General features: G+C 41.4%; 1 protein-coding gene across 1 annotated transcript in view; it reads left to right on the top strand.

Moving 5' to 3' along the window:
• The window catches only part of otogl (otogelin-like), a gene marked incomplete at both ends in the record, with an annotated part of 29,036 nt that extends 12,657 nt beyond the window's left edge, over window positions 1-16,379 (top strand). The window contains 31 exons of the mRNA XM_080504727.1: window positions 38-157; window positions 469-585; window positions 2,175-2,331; window positions 2,593-2,619; window positions 2,731-2,910; window positions 2,995-3,273; window positions 3,606-3,723; window positions 3,805-3,884; window positions 4,451-5,325; window positions 5,657-5,834; window positions 5,920-6,062; window positions 6,406-6,429; window positions 6,547-6,639; window positions 6,981-7,170; window positions 7,467-7,684; window positions 8,567-8,708; window positions 8,801-8,986; window positions 9,072-9,284; window positions 9,468-9,572; window positions 9,665-9,772; window positions 9,918-10,019; window positions 10,106-10,210; window positions 10,365-10,405; window positions 10,530-10,593; window positions 10,729-10,907; window positions 13,249-13,353; window positions 13,442-13,561; window positions 13,750-13,795; window positions 14,589-14,660; window positions 15,331-15,410; window positions 16,179-16,379. Of these exons, the coding sequence (XP_080360853.1) occupies window positions 38-157; window positions 469-585; window positions 2,175-2,331; window positions 2,593-2,619; window positions 2,731-2,910; window positions 2,995-3,273; window positions 3,606-3,723; window positions 3,805-3,884; window positions 4,451-5,325; window positions 5,657-5,834; window positions 5,920-6,062; window positions 6,406-6,429; window positions 6,547-6,639; window positions 6,981-7,170; window positions 7,467-7,684; window positions 8,567-8,708; window positions 8,801-8,986; window positions 9,072-9,284; window positions 9,468-9,572; window positions 9,665-9,772; window positions 9,918-10,019; window positions 10,106-10,210; window positions 10,365-10,405; window positions 10,530-10,593; window positions 10,729-10,907; window positions 13,249-13,353; window positions 13,442-13,561; window positions 13,750-13,795; window positions 14,589-14,660; window positions 15,331-15,410; window positions 16,179-16,379 (4,668 nt within the window). The remainder of the gene's footprint in view (window positions 1-37; window positions 158-468; window positions 586-2,174; window positions 2,332-2,592; window positions 2,620-2,730; window positions 2,911-2,994; window positions 3,274-3,605; window positions 3,724-3,804; window positions 3,885-4,450; window positions 5,326-5,656; window positions 5,835-5,919; window positions 6,063-6,405; window positions 6,430-6,546; window positions 6,640-6,980; window positions 7,171-7,466; window positions 7,685-8,566; window positions 8,709-8,800; window positions 8,987-9,071; window positions 9,285-9,467; window positions 9,573-9,664; window positions 9,773-9,917; window positions 10,020-10,105; window positions 10,211-10,364; window positions 10,406-10,529; window positions 10,594-10,728; window positions 10,908-13,248; window positions 13,354-13,441; window positions 13,562-13,749; window positions 13,796-14,588; window positions 14,661-15,330; window positions 15,411-16,178) is intronic.
• Between the last annotated feature and the right edge of the window lie 1,190 nt (window positions 16,380-17,569).

The following is a 17,569-nucleotide window of genomic DNA, read 5'->3' as shown; positions in this document are numbered from 1 at the left end:
TGCTTTTTTTTTCTCGCTCTCTCTCTTCTTCCTCCAGGGACATCTCAGTGGACTGTGTGGAAACTTTGACAGTGTGACAGTGAACGATATGACCACATCCAGCCACATGGAAGTCAATAATGCACAGACCTTTGGAGATAGCTGGGCCCTGGGACAGGTATGAGTCAGCTCATCTCGTCCTCATTGATTTCCCCCTTTAGCCTCCTTTGTCTTTCTGTCTTTGTCTATTTTCCTCTTTCTCACTCCTCACTAGCTCTCTGTTGCTCCTGTAATTTATGTGCTTGACTCCCTCGAGTTCACTGTGATATTTAAGAGTAATCAGACACTCAATCACCTGTGCTGTGCGTGTGTGTGTGTGTGTGTGTGTGTGTGTGTGTGTGTGTGTGTGTGTGTGTGTGTGTGTGTGTGTGTGTGTGTGTGTGTGTGTGTGTGTGTGTGTGTGTGTGTGTGTGGGTGTGTGTGTTTTAGTGTGAAAGTGACTATTTAGTAGAGCGGCCATGTGAAGGGGACTTGGGGAGACAGCCGTACGCCAAGAGGGAGTGTGCTCTCCTTTACAGTGATGTCTTTGCACCTTGTCACAATGTGGTGAGTCTCAAGTAAAAGGATGCGCATGCGCACACACAGTTCACCGCACAGAGTACATTTTTTGAAAGGTCATCTTGCTTGCGACAGAAAAGCAAAGGTTATTAAAAGGCTATGGGAAAAAATCTTAACTGATCCTTGGAAGTACACAGTTCCTCAGAGATAAATGCCAAAGCAGAGGCTGGGGAACACAAAACGGTCAGACACATTTCAAGGTTTTATCACAGTACAGCAGTTCCCTCTGTGGCCACTAGATGGAGCCATGTTGATGTGCTCAGGTGCATGCTTTGGGGAGTCAACCTTCAAAAACTGGAGCATCCAGTACTCTAATTGGATTCATTAAATGCACGAGACAGTATGGTGACAGGCAACCACAATTCCTTGAAGACTACTGGAAAATATATTTATAGATTTAGTCATTTAACCATTTTCTTGCTTCAGACTAAGCCGTGAACACATCGTGGGTGAAAGTAATCATCATTTATTTTCTTGTAAGACAAGTGTGAATTGTTTGCAATATATCTGATATACCTTTTGGGATGCAGCCACATTTTTTTTTAGGGCTGGTTTTGAGGAATCCTTTTTTATTGTTTTCCTCAGAGATATTAGTTCTGTTTTCCAGAACTTATCTTTTATGACTCATATACAGTATGTTTGACTTATTCTGCTCTGTGGATATCACACTGAATTATTTGTGCTATAGAGTGGTGGAAATAAACTTGGCCCTCTTTTCTATCACTAGAAATGTGGCAGCTGCATGATTCTGCCCTTTTCCTGGCAGAGTTTGATTCTTTTGTTGGATCAATAAGGAAAAGCCAGTTTCGCTCAAATAATAGATCCGAAGGCCTGCGATCTATAAGTCTCCTCTTATAGGAGGATTATTCTTCCTGGAGATTGACAGAAAACTTTGCATTTCTGTAAACGCAGTCAGCTTCTTTCTTTCTTTTCTAAAGGGCATGGACTAACTTCAAACGGATTTGAAGTTACAAGTTTACATTTTCAATTCGAAACCCAGTCTAATCAAAAATAAACTATCTTTTAGTTTTATGTCTCAACTTCAAATATGAATATTGTTGGATGGGAAACATGCTGGCACTGAAATTTGAGAGAATTAATTACAACTTGAAGGAGCTTCTCCAAAATCCTAAACTTGCTGAGGGTTTGCGTTAGAGTATGATGTTTCTCACTTTAGTTGTAACATTGTTACTTCAGCCAGGCTGCTGCACAAAAGTCAGGGAATGTCTGCTCTTTTAATGTCTCCTAAAATAGTAAGTATTACAGAGCAAATATTACTTTGAGCTGAGTATTCCAACAGCGAGACAGAGCTGTTAGCCTCGCCTTTGGACAAAACAAGTCATTTATGATGCATTCTGTCGATTTGTCATAGAGCTCATGTGATACCTTTGGCACCAGAGGTTGACCCACATTCCTTTGTCCTGATATCTCATCGCTTCTTCCTGTCTGAATTATTGAAAACTACTCACCCCCTCAACAAGACCTCCCCCAGTTTCTCCCAGCGAGATTTGGCCTGGTTCATTTTATGATTGATTGTGTGTGCGTGTGTGTGTCACCGTGCTTTGCCTCCCCTCCAGGTTGATGTGGCTTGGTTCTATAGAAACTGCCTGACAGACACTTGCAACTGTAACCGTGGGGGGGACTGCGAGTGTCTCTGTACGTCCATTGCTGCCTATGCGCACAAATGCTGTCAACAGGGGGTCACAATACACTGGAGATCGCCCTCTGTCTGCCGTGAGTACACAAACACACACAATGACACACACACGCACACATAGCTGTAGTGCGTTGGTCTACCTTGTGTCATTCGGGGATGTGACCCCTGCTCACCTCGCTAACCCACTTTCATTTGTTCCCCTTTGCATCAGCCACCATTCTGCTATTTTGGATTCCATTTCCATATTTGTTTGTGTTACACCTTACATGTTATCTCTTTTTTTTAAATAATTAAAGAAATGATTCAAGTCTCCTAAACTACCTTACTCTTTTTTTCAGCCTATGATTGTGAATACTATAACCAAGGTATGTATGAGTGAGAATGTATGACCTGTCAGATTTGCTAACCTCATGCTAGAGTCCTTCCTGACTCATCATTATACTAATTGTCTCTGTCATTGTCTCCTTGCTTCACAGAGCTTGGCGAAGGCCCATTTTCCTTGGTGAGTGCTGTCTATAATGATACCATGTTTGGCGTGAATCGCACCAGCAGCTCAGTGTTTCCACTTGTAAAAGAGAAGCTGGGTCAGCTGCCTGGCCCATCTCTACTGTTCAACTTTATGATCACAACAGGCCTGCAGAAGGACAGAACATCACGTGAGAGTATACATTCAGTTGCTTCAAGTCTGCTTCGATTTGTTCTTTTAAGGTGACTTCGCTCAATTTTACTTGCCATCCCAGGTGTCCCTGTGGTGTCTCTGGAGTCTGCAGAGAGACCAAACTATTTCCTGGCCGTGTCAGGACGCAGTCGTCTTCAGCTGGAGCACTGGAGTCGAGGAGACGAATTCAGTCGCAGGGCAACCTTCATCCAGCACCAGGGGCTGTTTCTGCCAAGTCACACCTCGTTCGAGCTTGTCGGCCAACCTGGAATTTTTCTGACACTGACGCGCACTGTCGCTCGGGCCCAGAGATACGACACCTCAGAGGCCTTCAAAGCCAGCAGCAGTTTCTCCCTGGAGGGTTAGCAGCACAGCACAACACACACACACACACACACACACACACACACACACACACACACACACACACACACACACACACACACACACACAACTACAGAAACTAATGTTTCATTAATGTCATGTGCTGTTTAAGAAAATGTAAGAAGCTTACAATTGAGTCATGAAAAAGGCAGCGACAAAAAAATGGCAAATGTATTATTATTATTTTTATTAGAAGCACATTTTAACAGGCTCGTTGTCTGACCTTTTAAACATGAGCAACATACATTACAAAAGACCAGAAATCTATGCCTCTCGTCCTGAAGGGCTTTTTTGCCTCTCCTTTGGCAGAGAGCACGTTTGTGATACCTTACCGTATGATGTGTGAGTGGCGCTACCAGGCTTGTGCAAGCCCGTGTGTCCAGACGTGCAGTGATCCCAGTGCAACACGATGCCATTTCCTGCCCCCGTAAGACGCATGGTTCACCGAAAGCATTGATGATGCATCGGTCATGGGTTCCAGTTGTGAATTAGTCTCTGTATGTTGCAGTGTGGAGGGTTGTTTCCCACGTTGCCCTACGAATATGGTCCTGGATGAAGTCACAAGGAGATGTGTCTACACAGAGGACTGTGAGTAGAATGAAGTGATTAAGATTTCAGGTTGTCTCTCGGTACATAGAAAATCCCTTTCATGTTCACCCTGAGCCATAGATGGACTCATTAGACTTTAGTAGTCAAGTGTGACTTTACTGTGACTGTCAGAATTAATATGGGAACAATTTCTCTGATATTACACTCACTTAAGTATGATTTCGCAGGAACACCGAACATAGAGCTTGCCTCTGAATTATTTTTGTGAAAGCAATTTTTCAGGAAGGTATACACCAGCAGTAAACAACCTTTCAGAAACTAACAGCGACTTTATTTCATGAGTAATTCCACTTTCAAATCATGTACTGAATTTTATATGAACTTGACCTGTAAGCCACCATGTTTGCCGACACCTAACTTTTATTACATTCCTGAACAGTTTTTCCTTCAGCCATTTTTCTTTTAATCAAGACAGCAATCTCGTTTTTTTATTCCGTCTAACTTAAAAAAAAAAAAAAAAAATAGTTACAGATATACAATATTTATACTTGTTTTAAATCAATGATCCACTGTATGTGCTCATGTGATTTCTTTTTTAACTATAGGTGTTTCCTTTCCCCCGACTCCAACATCCTTTGCATATGTGACACGATCGAACCGAACAACAACGTCACCACCTGAAACTACAACACCGACAGCCACCACAGCGTCTAGTACTACGACCACAACGCCGACAACTACAACGACAACCACCACTACAACCAGCACTACGACCAGAGCAACAACCACCTCCTCCACGACTGTCAGGCTCACCACAACTACCACAGCAGCCAGCACCGCTCCCAGCACAACGTTAACCACGGAGCGTGTCACCACTGCGCCCATCCCGGCTCCAACCACAACGGCTCCTCTCACCACTGTTTCTACCACTCTTCCTCCTTCCACCCAGCCAACAACGACTACGACTGAAATGACTCCCCCACAAACTACAGTAACTACCACGACTGTCACCTCAGCGTCACCCACGACTCTGCCCACCGTACCCACTACGATTCCTCCGACTTCATCTCCTCCCTCTCCCACCACCTCAGCTTCCACTGCCATGTTGTCCACTCCAACCCCCACCACCGTTACCACACCAACAACACCGGCATCGTCAACCTCCTCCACACCTCCACCAACCCCAACAACAACAGCCCCGCCACCCACCACTGTCCCCACCCCGACCACCACCACTTCTGAACCTGAAACCACCACTAAATCATCAACTGCTCCTCCACCTGCCCCACGTCTGACAACCACTCTCGTTGAGACCATCGTCTCAACAGATGCTTCAACAGTGGCCGTAACAACCACAACACCACCTCCAACAACCAGCGAGCCCACAACTACAGAAGTAATGACAAGTCCGTACACCTCTCCTATCACGGAGGAAACATCAACCACACATCCTTTCCTCTTGCCCACAACTCCCTGCACAGTAAGTGTTCAATACACAGACTGACTAAACAGCCTCTGAGCATGCATTCAAACAACTGGAGGAGAAATCAGTACAGTTAGGTTTACATTGTGATTGATTACTTCCATAAATAATTAAGTTAGACTGTTTTCTTCTTGGTTTCAGTATTACAGTAAGAGGTCTTTTTCACAACCTACTTCATAGCAAAAAAGGTGTTACGAGGAAAAGTGTATTGTAGAAAAAAAGTATGTTTACTATGTCAGTTGTGGTTTACAGTTACTGTTTGGATTATGGCATAAAAAAAGCTATTCAAAAAGACATGCATATATTTATATATATATTTGTCTTACAGCCTCCATACTCCTATCGTGTTGACGAGTGTGCTGAGCTCATATGCTTCAATGGAGAGTTGCTACTTCACAACTCGTCCCTCCATTGCCGCTACAACACGACTGCACCTCAGTGCAGCTTGCTGGGCCTGCCCATCCTCCTCAACACAGACCCCTGCTGTCCTCAGTGGCAGTGTCCATGTAAGATTAGTTGCATATGTTGAAATGTCTTCCTGAGTGAGTGATCAATGGTTTCACTGTCCATATTCTGGGTTTGTCGCTGCAGGTCGCTGTACCGTGATGTCAGACTTACGTGTGATCACATTTGATGGTAATAATGTGGCCTTATATGACAATGGCTCCTATATTTTGGTTAACCTTCCCCGGGAGATGATTATTGGGGCTGTGGAAAAATGTCCAACCAGCCAGGTGAGATAGAAAATGAAACATATGACCTTCATGTACCCGTCACAGTCATCTATACCAACTGCATTGTTGTTGATAATTAATGTTTTCCATTTGCAATTAAAGATGCATTTCATGGTTGGTTTGATCTAAAAAGCAAGTTGAAATGTTTCTTTCTTTTGACATATGTTAAATATGATTTATTCACGATATATGTATTGGAATTAATATTACAGTCCTGCCTTTGGCAGTGTGTTTGGTTATTGTGTTATAAAACAAAATAGTTGATGAAATGAAGTGATGAAACACTAAAAACTATACACCCGATAATCAATTTTTAGTAAGTGAAGTTTTGGTCTTTTTGCAGAGCGTAAACTCCATCAGACGAACTGTGAGTAGAACGTCGTCTTGTCCTTGTACTTCTATGTGGTTGTGCTTGCTCTCAAATCAAAATATTCATTTAAAAAAATCTATGTTAATACAATCTCTCATTTATATTCCCGACAAGAGTCCCACAGGGGGAACATCTGGTCTTTGTTTCAAGAAGCTGAACATTACCACCTCCTCCTACAGAATTATTATCAATCGACTCGATCGCAAGGTGACTGAATTAATTTTGATTGTATGACGGTTGAATTGTCAAATATATATGTAATGAGTGATTGTCTCTTTCCAGTTCCCCACGATAACTTCAACTCAAAATCCATCATTTATTCAGTATGATTGTGGTTTTGTTATGATTGTTTAGTCGAGCTGTGGAAGTCCAGAGGGAGCATCATAATAACTATAAAGGGAGACAAAGTTGTATGTCTTGGGTTTTTGGTACTTTTGGAATTTTCTAGATACCTTGAAAACTCTCGGTGTTATGGTTGCAAGAAGTACATACACCAAATCCTGTCAAATCCCATGTAAATTATTTGACAGTTTTTTCTTTATCTTCAGGTTACAGTAAACTACAGACCTGCTCGACTTCCTTTTTCACGCCACTCCCTTTACGTGGAAGATACAGGCAGCATGTACCTGATCCACACACCTGGTGGGATCAGCATACAGTGGTATCACAGCACCGGCATCCTGGTGCTGCAGTACGTCGCTCCAAATAACGCATCTGTGCCCACCCGAGGCTTGTGTGGTGAGTCCACATGCAAGCACACACATATAAACACATCAGCTTTGACTGCATCCGCACCAGCCTCATTTATCTAAGTGCCATCTTTCAACACCTAAAGGCTTAATGTCTAAATTGCAGCATCGCTTTGACTTGAGTCATTATGTGATATGACAATTTGAGACGTTGAGAGCCATTCAGCTTAATTAGGCACTTTCACATAGACGTTTCCCCACTCTACACCCACATTGCTCACTGTCTGGAGCAATACAGTTTACACAGAACACCTGCACCGAAAGTCCACTTGTCCACCCTGCCAGGTTGCTGCGATGGGAACCCTGAAGATGATCTGAAGCTGCCCAATGGCACAGTGGTCAGAGAGGTGGGAGACATGATGCTCTTCCTGCAGGCGTGGCGAGTCCACACCACTGATGAGGCCGAGCACACCCGCAGGGTCGGAGACAACTGCACCACCGGTGACTGCTCTATCTGTCTTTCTATGCTCCGACAAAGACCATTCACGCCGTGTCACAGCAAGGTACTGACTGTTCACACGGTGCTCTTCAAGCTTGATTGTAAAGCATGAGTCAAGTGTCTTTGTTATGATTTTAGCAATGAAAACACAATTAAATCATATAAATATTTAGTTAAACATATAATTATCTTTATTGCAAAGTCCCAAATACTCTTTCACGGCAATGTGAGGATTTGTTATTGTTCTTTATCACTGTGATTTTAATATATTTGGGTTTTGAATGAGTCATAAAATATTACAAGCTTTAGTTTACTATTTATCATTTTAGAAAACAACATAGTCAGCTATTAAAAAGATGTAAAAGGCTCAACATAAAATTAGCTGAAATGCAACACAATCGTATGAAATAAACTGTAGGGAGTTGTAAACTCAGTCAGGGTTATTGTAATCTCATAGTACAAGGATTTCATTTGATTTCAGTTTATTGTAATTTATACTTGTTATTGTGTTGGATTTCATTAGTAGTTATTCATTAATAAAACCAGGTTTGGTTACCCTAAATTGCACACACAGTCAGTGTGTTTTTGTGAGATTGTCCATCTCTGCATTTGTTCAGGTATGATTGATGACCTGCCTTGACTTCCACTCAGCGGGGATGCTAAAGCAGTTTAGCAAATGGATGGACATCTGAACCCTTTGCACTACTTTTGCTTTGCTCATTTAACAACATAATCTTGCCTAATTAAACAATGAAATGGTAAAATCATGTTTTCTGACCTTTGACTGCTTTGGAATTAATGTGGGCTATTTTTGCTGTCAGCAAGCAATGCATAATTACCTTGTAGTGCAATAATTACAGTAGTGATGTGTCAGGGTACCCCCTACAGAGGCTCTCACTGTACCCTTACCTCCGACAGTGCACATGACCTGGTTGTGTTCCTGCAGGTGCCTCCGGAACAGTTCTGCGACATCATGTGGGCAGGGGACCTGCATTACAAAGATCACCAGTGTGACTTTCTGGCAGCCTACGTAGCAGTTTGCTACACGCATCAAGTGTGCATCAGCTGGAGACGTCACAACTTCTGCCGTAAGGAGACACAGGCAAAGGAATGCATGTATTTAGATGTACCTGCTCTTTGTTTGCTCGTGCACCACTGTACAGTGCCTGTCGTCTTGTAGCATTGCGGTGTCCCCCCGGTAAGGAGTATCAGCCATGTGTGAGCACCTGCACCAGCCGCACCTGTGTGAACAGAGAGTACTACGAGGAGACCACCTGCTCCTTCATCAGAGAGGAGTGCGTGTGTCGCAGTGGCACCATCCTGCACCGTGCCGACTCCCCTTACTGTGTAACAGAGGATCGCTGCGGTGAGTGAGAGAGTAATTACATGCCTTTGTGATGAGCACTGTACTGTTGGACATTGTGCACACATCTTGGTCCTGGTGTATCCAGTGTGCACGGATAATGAGGGGAACCCCCGGGCCCCGGGAGAGGTGTGGAATGGCTCTGCTCGCGGCTGCTGTCTGTACAAGTGCATGGAGAATGGCTCTGTGATAGCTGTCGAACCAGACTGCCACTCTGTTCCCACACCACTGTGTGAGAGGGAGGGTGAGTATGTGCTGGATGTCCTGGAAGAAGGAGCCTGCTGCCCAAAGAAGATATGTGGTATGTTTAAAAGTGCTCATCTTTGACAAGTAAATCAGTTCATCCAAATAAAGATGGTCTTTGTGAGATGTTATTTAACCTTTGTCGTCGGTACCGCCTTTGGCTCAAATCCTTTTTTATATTGATATCGTATTGTTTCTGATAGCATAAAAGCTATGCTATTTTTCCTTCACCTCTTTTCAGAGTGTAACATGACCATCTGTGACAGTGATGCTCCACCTTGCGATTATGGGAACAGGCTGGTGATTGGGTACAGCACCATGTCCTGCTGTCCAGAGTACCGGTGTGGTAAGGGAAAGCTTTCATCACTCATGTTGTAAACTTTCTTTTAATGATGTCACTGGGTTAAACTTTTGTGTTCACTAAATGCGCTCCCACAGAGTGTGACCCCACGGCATGCCCTCCCATCTCTTCCCCCGACTGCAGGGAAGATCAGTTCCTTGTTGAGGTCAGGGGGCAAAAATCCTGCTGCTTCTCTTACCTGTGTGGTGAGTTTTAATTGTTATACACAGGCCAGTCTAAAAAAACCCACAAGTCTGTAGGTCAATGTTGGAGCCCCACTGGGAGTCCCTCTTACCCGCTTCCATCAATTACATCACTAAAGCTGAATCTCTCTCTTCTCTCTGTGACCAGTGTGTGAGTCATGTATTGAGCCCATTCCAGCCTGCTCGCATGGCGAAATTTTGGCTGTGGATCTAAACACCACCAACAGCTGCTGTCCACAGTACCACTGTGGTGAGCTGCGTGTGTTCACTCGCGTGTCCACATTCTTGTGTCTGTGACTTCAAAGTAATATTTACATCATCTCTCATGTATCACAGTGTGTGATGTCAATCTGTGCCCCGAATCATCTGTGACCTGTGCACCTGGGCTCTCTTTGGTCCAAACCGCGGTTCCCGATCATTGCTGCCCTCAATATCACTGTGGTATTCTAAAACACTCCAGTTTTTTTCCCCCCTCTGTTTATTACTGATTACCCATTCATTACTTAAATTATCTTAAAAGTTGTTATCCCTGTCACATACATGGATAAACTTCAATCTACCTCTCACTAACTTTTTGTTTTTTACTACTGCTCAGAGTGCCAATGTGAGGACAGCTCCCTCCCCATTTGTCAGGTGGTAAGTCAGCAAAAAAGCTCAGACCAAAGTCACAGTCTAATCAGGGTTTTTGCCAGAAGGAGGTAAAAGTGAGGAAAACATTAGTTAAGTGAGCACTCTTGTTTTTTTGTTTTTTTTTCCTCAGGGGGAGGTGTTGGTTGAGGTTCCAGACAGGAGCGCCGAATGCGGCTGTTCTCAACGCTCATGCCGTACGTGTAAACCATTCTGGACACCTAAAAATAGTGTGTCAACAAACTATCTGTAGGCAGCATTGGCTTTGTATCACAAAATGTATCATACACAGTAGAAATGTCTCATCCTATGTTTTGTGTGATCTTGTATAGAGAAAGCAGAAGTGTGTCTTTTCCAAGGGGTGACTGTGCTGAGCCCGGGCCAGTCTCTGGTTCAGTACTTTGAAGGAGAAATGTGCTACACCGTTCAGTGCCTTCATCATCGAGACCCAGATTCTGGCTTCTATGCCATGGAAATCACCTCCGTCAACTGTACCCACAAATGTGGACCAGTATGTACTAAACTCATTTATCATGTAGAGTTTTTGCAAGGTTTTTTTTTTTTTTGGCTGTTTTAAAACAATGACTATGTACTGTTAAAAGTGTATGACAGTGCATTTGGGTATCCAGCTTTTCTTTGTTAATGTTGCATTATCCCATCACAAGTAACCACACTTGACTCCTAGAACTACTGGTATATTTTGTGGTTAATGTGAGAGAGAAAAAAAACCCTGCATCTCATCTTTTATCCAATGTTAGAGCCAGGTTGGCTCTGAGGTTGACATATTTGCTTACAAGACGAAAACAAGCTTGAAACTAAATAAACAAAACTTCAATGAAGCTCATGAATGAGGACATTAGGTATGTGTTCGATAAACTGGTTGAATATAGAGAATTGGTCATATAGGAAGAACCACACACTACTGTCAGTTTCATTACGACTCTTGTTTTACTGTTGTAGATCATTTACAAGTCACCTGACGTTTCTACAGTTTAATTGGAGTCCATCTGGGCTAAATTGAATTGCTCACAGTTGACAGTGCATGTTAGAGCTCAAACCAAGCATGGAGTCAAAGGAATTGTCTGGTGGCTTCTGAGCCAGGATTGTCTCGAAGCACAAAGGAAGAGAAGGCTACAGAAAAAACAAATCTGTTTCTTTGAAGGTCCCAATGAGCCCAGTGGCATCCATTATCACAGTTTTTGTTTTTGGAAGACATTTCAATTCGTGCTGGAATTGGTTGTCATTGAAACCGAGTGATTAGGAGAAAGGGGCCTTAGTCATGGAGGAAACCAAGAAACCGATGGTCACTCGGTCAGAGCTCGAGCATGAAGAGAAGAGGACCTTCCAGAAGGACAACCATCTCTGCAGCAATCCCCCAATCAGGCTTCTATGAAAGAGTGGTCAGACAGAAGGCACTTGCTTGTTAAAGTTTGCCAACATGCACCTGAAGGACTCACATCATGAGAACATGAAAACATTCTCTAATCTGATGAAATGGAAAATAAACTGTTTGACATCATGTTTGGAGGAACCGTCACTACTCAGCAGACAGGCCAGTACCATCCCTATAGCATGGCGGTGGCAGCATCATGCTGTGGGAATGCTTTTCATTGTTAGGAACTGGGAGACTAGTCAGGATGGCGGGAGTGATGAATGCAGCAATGCACAGAGACTTCTGGATGAAAAGTTGCTCCAGAGTGCTCTTGACCTCAGACTAGAGTGGCGGTTCACCTTTCAGCAGGATATCAACTTGAAGCACACAGCAAAGTTGACAAAGAAGTGTTTTATTTACAACTCTGAATGTCCTTGAGTGGCCCAGCCTGAGCCCAGACATGTATCCAATTGAACATCTCTGGAGAGATCTAAAAATGTCTGTGTGTCAACACTTCCCATCCACTCAAATGTTGAGAAGTGCTGCAGAGAAGAATGGGCCAAACCACCAAAATATAAGTGTGCCAAGCTTGTTGTGTGCCAAGAAAAGAAGATGTCACACCCGATGGCAGCTGAGACCCTATTTTAATTCATCTTTATGTAATTTATCTGCCCTACTCCAGCTGCAGATGTTTTTTGGTTTTGTTTTTGTGGCCATGTGGACTCGAAAGGTGGACAAACAATTTGATATTGAGCATCTGAGAGGGTTGACAAGGCTGTTATTGCTGCCAAATGTGAATCAAAAAAAGTATTGAACAAAGGCCCTCAATACTTATGTACATATGATTTCTTAGTTTATTTTTTTTTCTAAATTGGCAAAAGAAAAAACTTCACATTCTCATTATGTTGTATTATGTGTCTAATCTTTAGGGAACGAATGGATTTCATACATTTTGGAATGAGGCTGTACCAAATCCTGCAAAAAGTGAACCACTGTGATACTTTTTGCATGCACTGTGAATAATGCCATTCTCAATAATGTGCTAACAGTCTAAATGAAACCATTTCTGCTCTGTGTTGTGCTGTCAGTATTTAATTAACTTGGCAGAATGACTGCTACAAATAACCAAAAGCAACAAAGTGGGCTGTTTAAAAACTGTGTGTGTAACACACTGCATGTGTGCCTGTTGAGTTACTTATAGAGATTTACTACTTTGTGCATTACGATCAGTATTTCCCAAACCATGGGTTGGGAACCCAAGTGGGTTGTACACTGATAAGCTTTGGGTAACCAGAACATCGAGATATTTTGTGAATATATTTGCCAAATAAAATTTGATTAAAGAGAGATTTTCAGTATACAGTATTTAATTTATATATGATTGACCACCCTTGCATCACTCCAACCAAATCCAAACCGCTCGTAGTTCTCTCTATAATCCAGTTGACCTTCACTCTTGTATTCACCTTGTCTTTTCCAGCACCAGGTTTATGTTCAATCCACGGATCCTCAGGTGTGCTGCGGTTCCTGCAAAAATATCTCCTGCACTTTTACTAATGAAAATGGAACAACAGAGCTTTTCACTGTAAGATAAGACTATAGGAAAACAAACTTCCCACCTGGTCTTCTGTTTACTCTATTTCGGGAGCTGCTAATTGCGTCTGTGTGTACAGGCAGGGAGTTCCTGGGTGGAGAACTGTACTCGCTACGACTGTATGGAAACAGCAGTGGGAGCAGTGATCCTTGCCTCTGGAGTGGTTTGTCCACCTTTCAATGATACGGAGTGTATTCAGGTCAGGACCTTTAAATGTGCTGAACATCCTTATCTACAACTACACTATCTTAATAACGTTATATATATAAATAATCTTTTTTTCTTTCTTTTCAGTAGAGCTCAATTTTCTCAAATGTCACTAGTAGTACACCAAGATTATGCAACATTATATAATGCAATTGGTGCAATATTTTTCTCCCCCTATAGAACGGAGGTATCGTTCAGAGCTATGTGGACGGCTGCTGCAGGACATGTAAGTGTACAGATTTTGTTTTAGGGGCTTGTGGTCATGCTTGGAGCAGTCGGTTAGCTGGGGGTGAGCGCCTTGTTGCCTGGCAGTGGATGGGCTTATTGGCTGAATGGTTTGGGTGTGGCCTTTTGTAGAGGGTGGAGATAAAACCTGTGAGCTGATGACCACATTTAAAATGGTCTGGCTTTACCAGGGCTCCTTTTCAATTTTCAAGAACCAGCACAACTCAGCAAGAAGTTTCATTTTATGAAAAGTTTATAATAAATTATAAAAAAAAAAATTATTATCAAACCTCAGTGTGAATTACTGTACTCATCATTTAATGGTGATTTTTGTATTTTTCTGGACTTGTACTTGTAGACGTGTTCACTGGTTTTCATTTCTTCTTTGTTGCATAATGAGATTTTTCCAACTTATGTGAAATGAACCTTTAAAAAACAAGTCATGGTGACATTTTTTCCCTCTTTGGATTCTTGCTCGCTTGCCCGCTTCTGCAGTATCCTTGCAATCTGGCCAATCAGGTTGCTCCCCTGTGAGCGCTGTAACAATGAGGATGTAAGATGGTGCAGGGGTTAGAATCTGCCCTGCTGAGCTTTGTAGTACATCAAATGACTTGTGTTCTTTGGCCGGCTGCCACGAGTGACCCAAAAAGAAGTCAAATCCATGTGCATGCCAGCTGCACTAATTCCATCCTGTTTCTGTGTGACATTAACCTGTGTTTTCTGAACAAAACTTAATGCTGTGTTCCCCTGATGTTCGTTGAACTGGACGGCTGTGTTCCCGACGATGCTCCCAGGTTCTGGAGTGGGTGTTTTACCATTTACCGTTAACCCTGTAACACCCACTGGTAGTACTAACTGTGACACAGGTACCATCACCTTGTACTGTTCCCACTTAAATTTCTTCTCTTACGACCCGAATATCACTCGTCTGTGTTTGTATGTGTCTATTTTTGTGCTTGTCTTGTTTTAGGAGCTTGTTTCTTTATTTCACTTTTACATTTCATAGTATTAAATAAAATTCAAAAAATAACATGCTACAATTAAGGCCCCAAATTTGCACAGCCAGTGATCATGAAGGATATATCTATCAATAAAATAATCTATGTATCTATCTATAAAATAATCTATCCTTCTCATATTTGCCAGCGATATTGGTTGGTTTAAGAGCAAGTTAAAGATTAGATCAGTAGCCATGCGTCAGGCGTCTGATGTGTGATGTGCATATGCCCCATCACCCAGCTGTCAAAGCAAACTCCAACTGCTGGGCAACAAAGAGCCCCACTCAGTAGGCGCTTCAGGGTATGTGAGGTCTTTGTGGTACAATGATCAGAGTGTATCTTAATGGGGAAATATGTCACTGTGCACACTTCTGTGTATGTATGGTATGAACTTGTATCTTTGCAAAATGTATCTTCAAAGAAACATGCTGGCAGTGATTCCATCTTGTTATCAGGTTTCTGTATCACAATAGTTTTTTTTTATTTTCCTGTGTTAACTTTGTGTGTGCATTTTATATCTATGTAAACATGTGCGTAGGTAAAGAGGATGGCAAGACCTGTAAGCGTGTGGCCATTCGGACGACAATCAGAAAGGACGACTGCAGGAGCAATGCACCAGTAAGAAAGACGCTGAGTTAAACACACAAACAACATAGATAAGAGTATAGGTTTTAAACTGTAATTGTTCATCACATGGGATATTTTACTGTACTGCAAACGGGTGCAAAGGGAAATCATTGGGTCATAAAAATGGTTAATGGTTTATATGTTTATGGTTATTATAGCTAATGATGCCTTAATTATCATCAAACATTGGTTGCATTATGGAAATTTAACAGGTGGCAAACTATAGAGTATATCAAATCAAAAAAAAAATTGTACTCCAACATGCAATAGAAGAAACAACTTTATGTGGTTGAAATGTGTTGCTCTGTAGTTGGCCCAATTTATAACTGTTTATAACTGTCATCTCTGAAAACTAATTTTAAAATTAAAATGAATCATTATTAGTTTTTATGAAGAGGTTAGTAACCACAAAACCCCCAAAAAGCAAATGTAATCATTAAATGAAATTCATCAACAGGAAGAAGTACAAATGCAGGAGCATCCCTGATCTACTGTTGCATTTTAATATAAAAATAGTTTATTATTCATTAAATGACTGTTTTTCCATATCTGAATGTGTAGCATGTAAATGTTTTCATTTTGAATGTTATATAGTCAGTAAATCAGGCAAAAAGTCTAAATTTGACTTTTTCTGTGTTGTATTTTCTGCTACATTTTTCTCTTATCAAAGTTGTTTTGTGCAGGAAGATATTACTGAAATGGTTCCCGTCTAATACTGTGTTTTGTCATCTTTCTGTCCACCTCTGCTTCTGCTCACAGGTCACTGTGTATTCCTGTGATGGTAAATGTCCATCTGCCACCATATTTAACTTTAACATCAACAGTCACGCCAGGTTTTGTAAGTGCTGCCGTGAAAGTGGACTGCAAACCCGAGCCGTTATACTTTACTGCTCTCGTAATGCCACAGTGGTGGAGTACAGCTTCCAAGAGCCTCTGGACTGTTCCTGCCAGTGGAACTAAAGTAGAGGTTACACATAGGAACATGAAGCAGAGCTGCATGAATGAAGATGATGTATGAGTAAAAGGGACATTTGGGTGACTATTGTAATGGACAAGCATGGAAACCAGCCATGTTCATTATTTCATAACAGTACACTTTACAACACTGACACTGAGTTATAGTTGTAACTTAAACATACTGAAAATATGTGATTTAAGTTTGGTTTTTTTTTTCCCAAGTAGGATTGTCTGCACTTTAGTTTATATTTTCTGCTGTGCCAATGTAGGTAGTTTTCTAATCCTTTCAAACAGCATTAGCTTTTATGAAGATGCAAATTCACAACCGATGTCATAGATGTTTTTTTTTTTGTTGGGTTTTTTTTTTTGCATTTTTTTGTTGCTAATTGAACTGTGTATTTCCATTTTGGGTTATCTTGGGAGATATATTAGCCAACGTGTATAGTCTTATCATTAGTTTAGTTTAGTTTAGTTTTTAGGAATTATGTATTTTTTATGTGTTTCCTGTAGGTTTTTAAAGTAAAATTGTAAAAAAAAAAAAAAAAAAGTTTCATTAGTGTCATTTTCTTAATTTTTGTCAGACTGGCAGTACAAACTGCATTATGTCATCCCCTTATAAACACACGCACACACACACACACACACACACACACACACACACACACACACACACACACACACACACACACACACACACACACACACACACACACACACACACACACACATAAATTGCTACATTCCATTTTCAGGAAATCTGCAAACATCTTTTTTTCAAATAAACAAAATATGTACTGAAAATCATCTATTTGGATGACAATCCAGAGCTAAAATAACAAAATTACATAATATGGGGTCATTTTTTATAAAAGTGCTTATCGACAAGTACACACGCACGCACACAAAATATAAACATTAAAATCACATTTCTTACACACAATATCTTTTATCTCTAAAACATATTGAGCAGATAAAAGACATTGTGTGTTAGAAGTGTGATTTGAACATATATATTTTGTTCAGGTCATATGAATTGAGCTGCTTTTGTAAAATGAATTAAGGTAAACTTGTACATAGAGTATTTTTTTGGGGAAAAGTACTTTGTACCTTTGCTTGTAAAAACACTATTGAACAAGTTAGTAAAATTCATATTTGACTAGTTATTACTTTTTTTTTTTTTATTGAATTGTTTC

The sequence above is a fragment of the Blennius ocellaris genome (genome assembly GCF_963422515.1).
Source record: "Blennius ocellaris genome assembly, chromosome: 11".
Lineage (NCBI taxonomy): Eukaryota > Metazoa > Chordata > Actinopteri > Blenniiformes > Blenniidae > Blennius > Blennius ocellaris.
The sequence above is the reverse complement of the archived record's forward strand: the minus strand, read 5'-3'. Positions and strand labels throughout refer to the sequence as shown.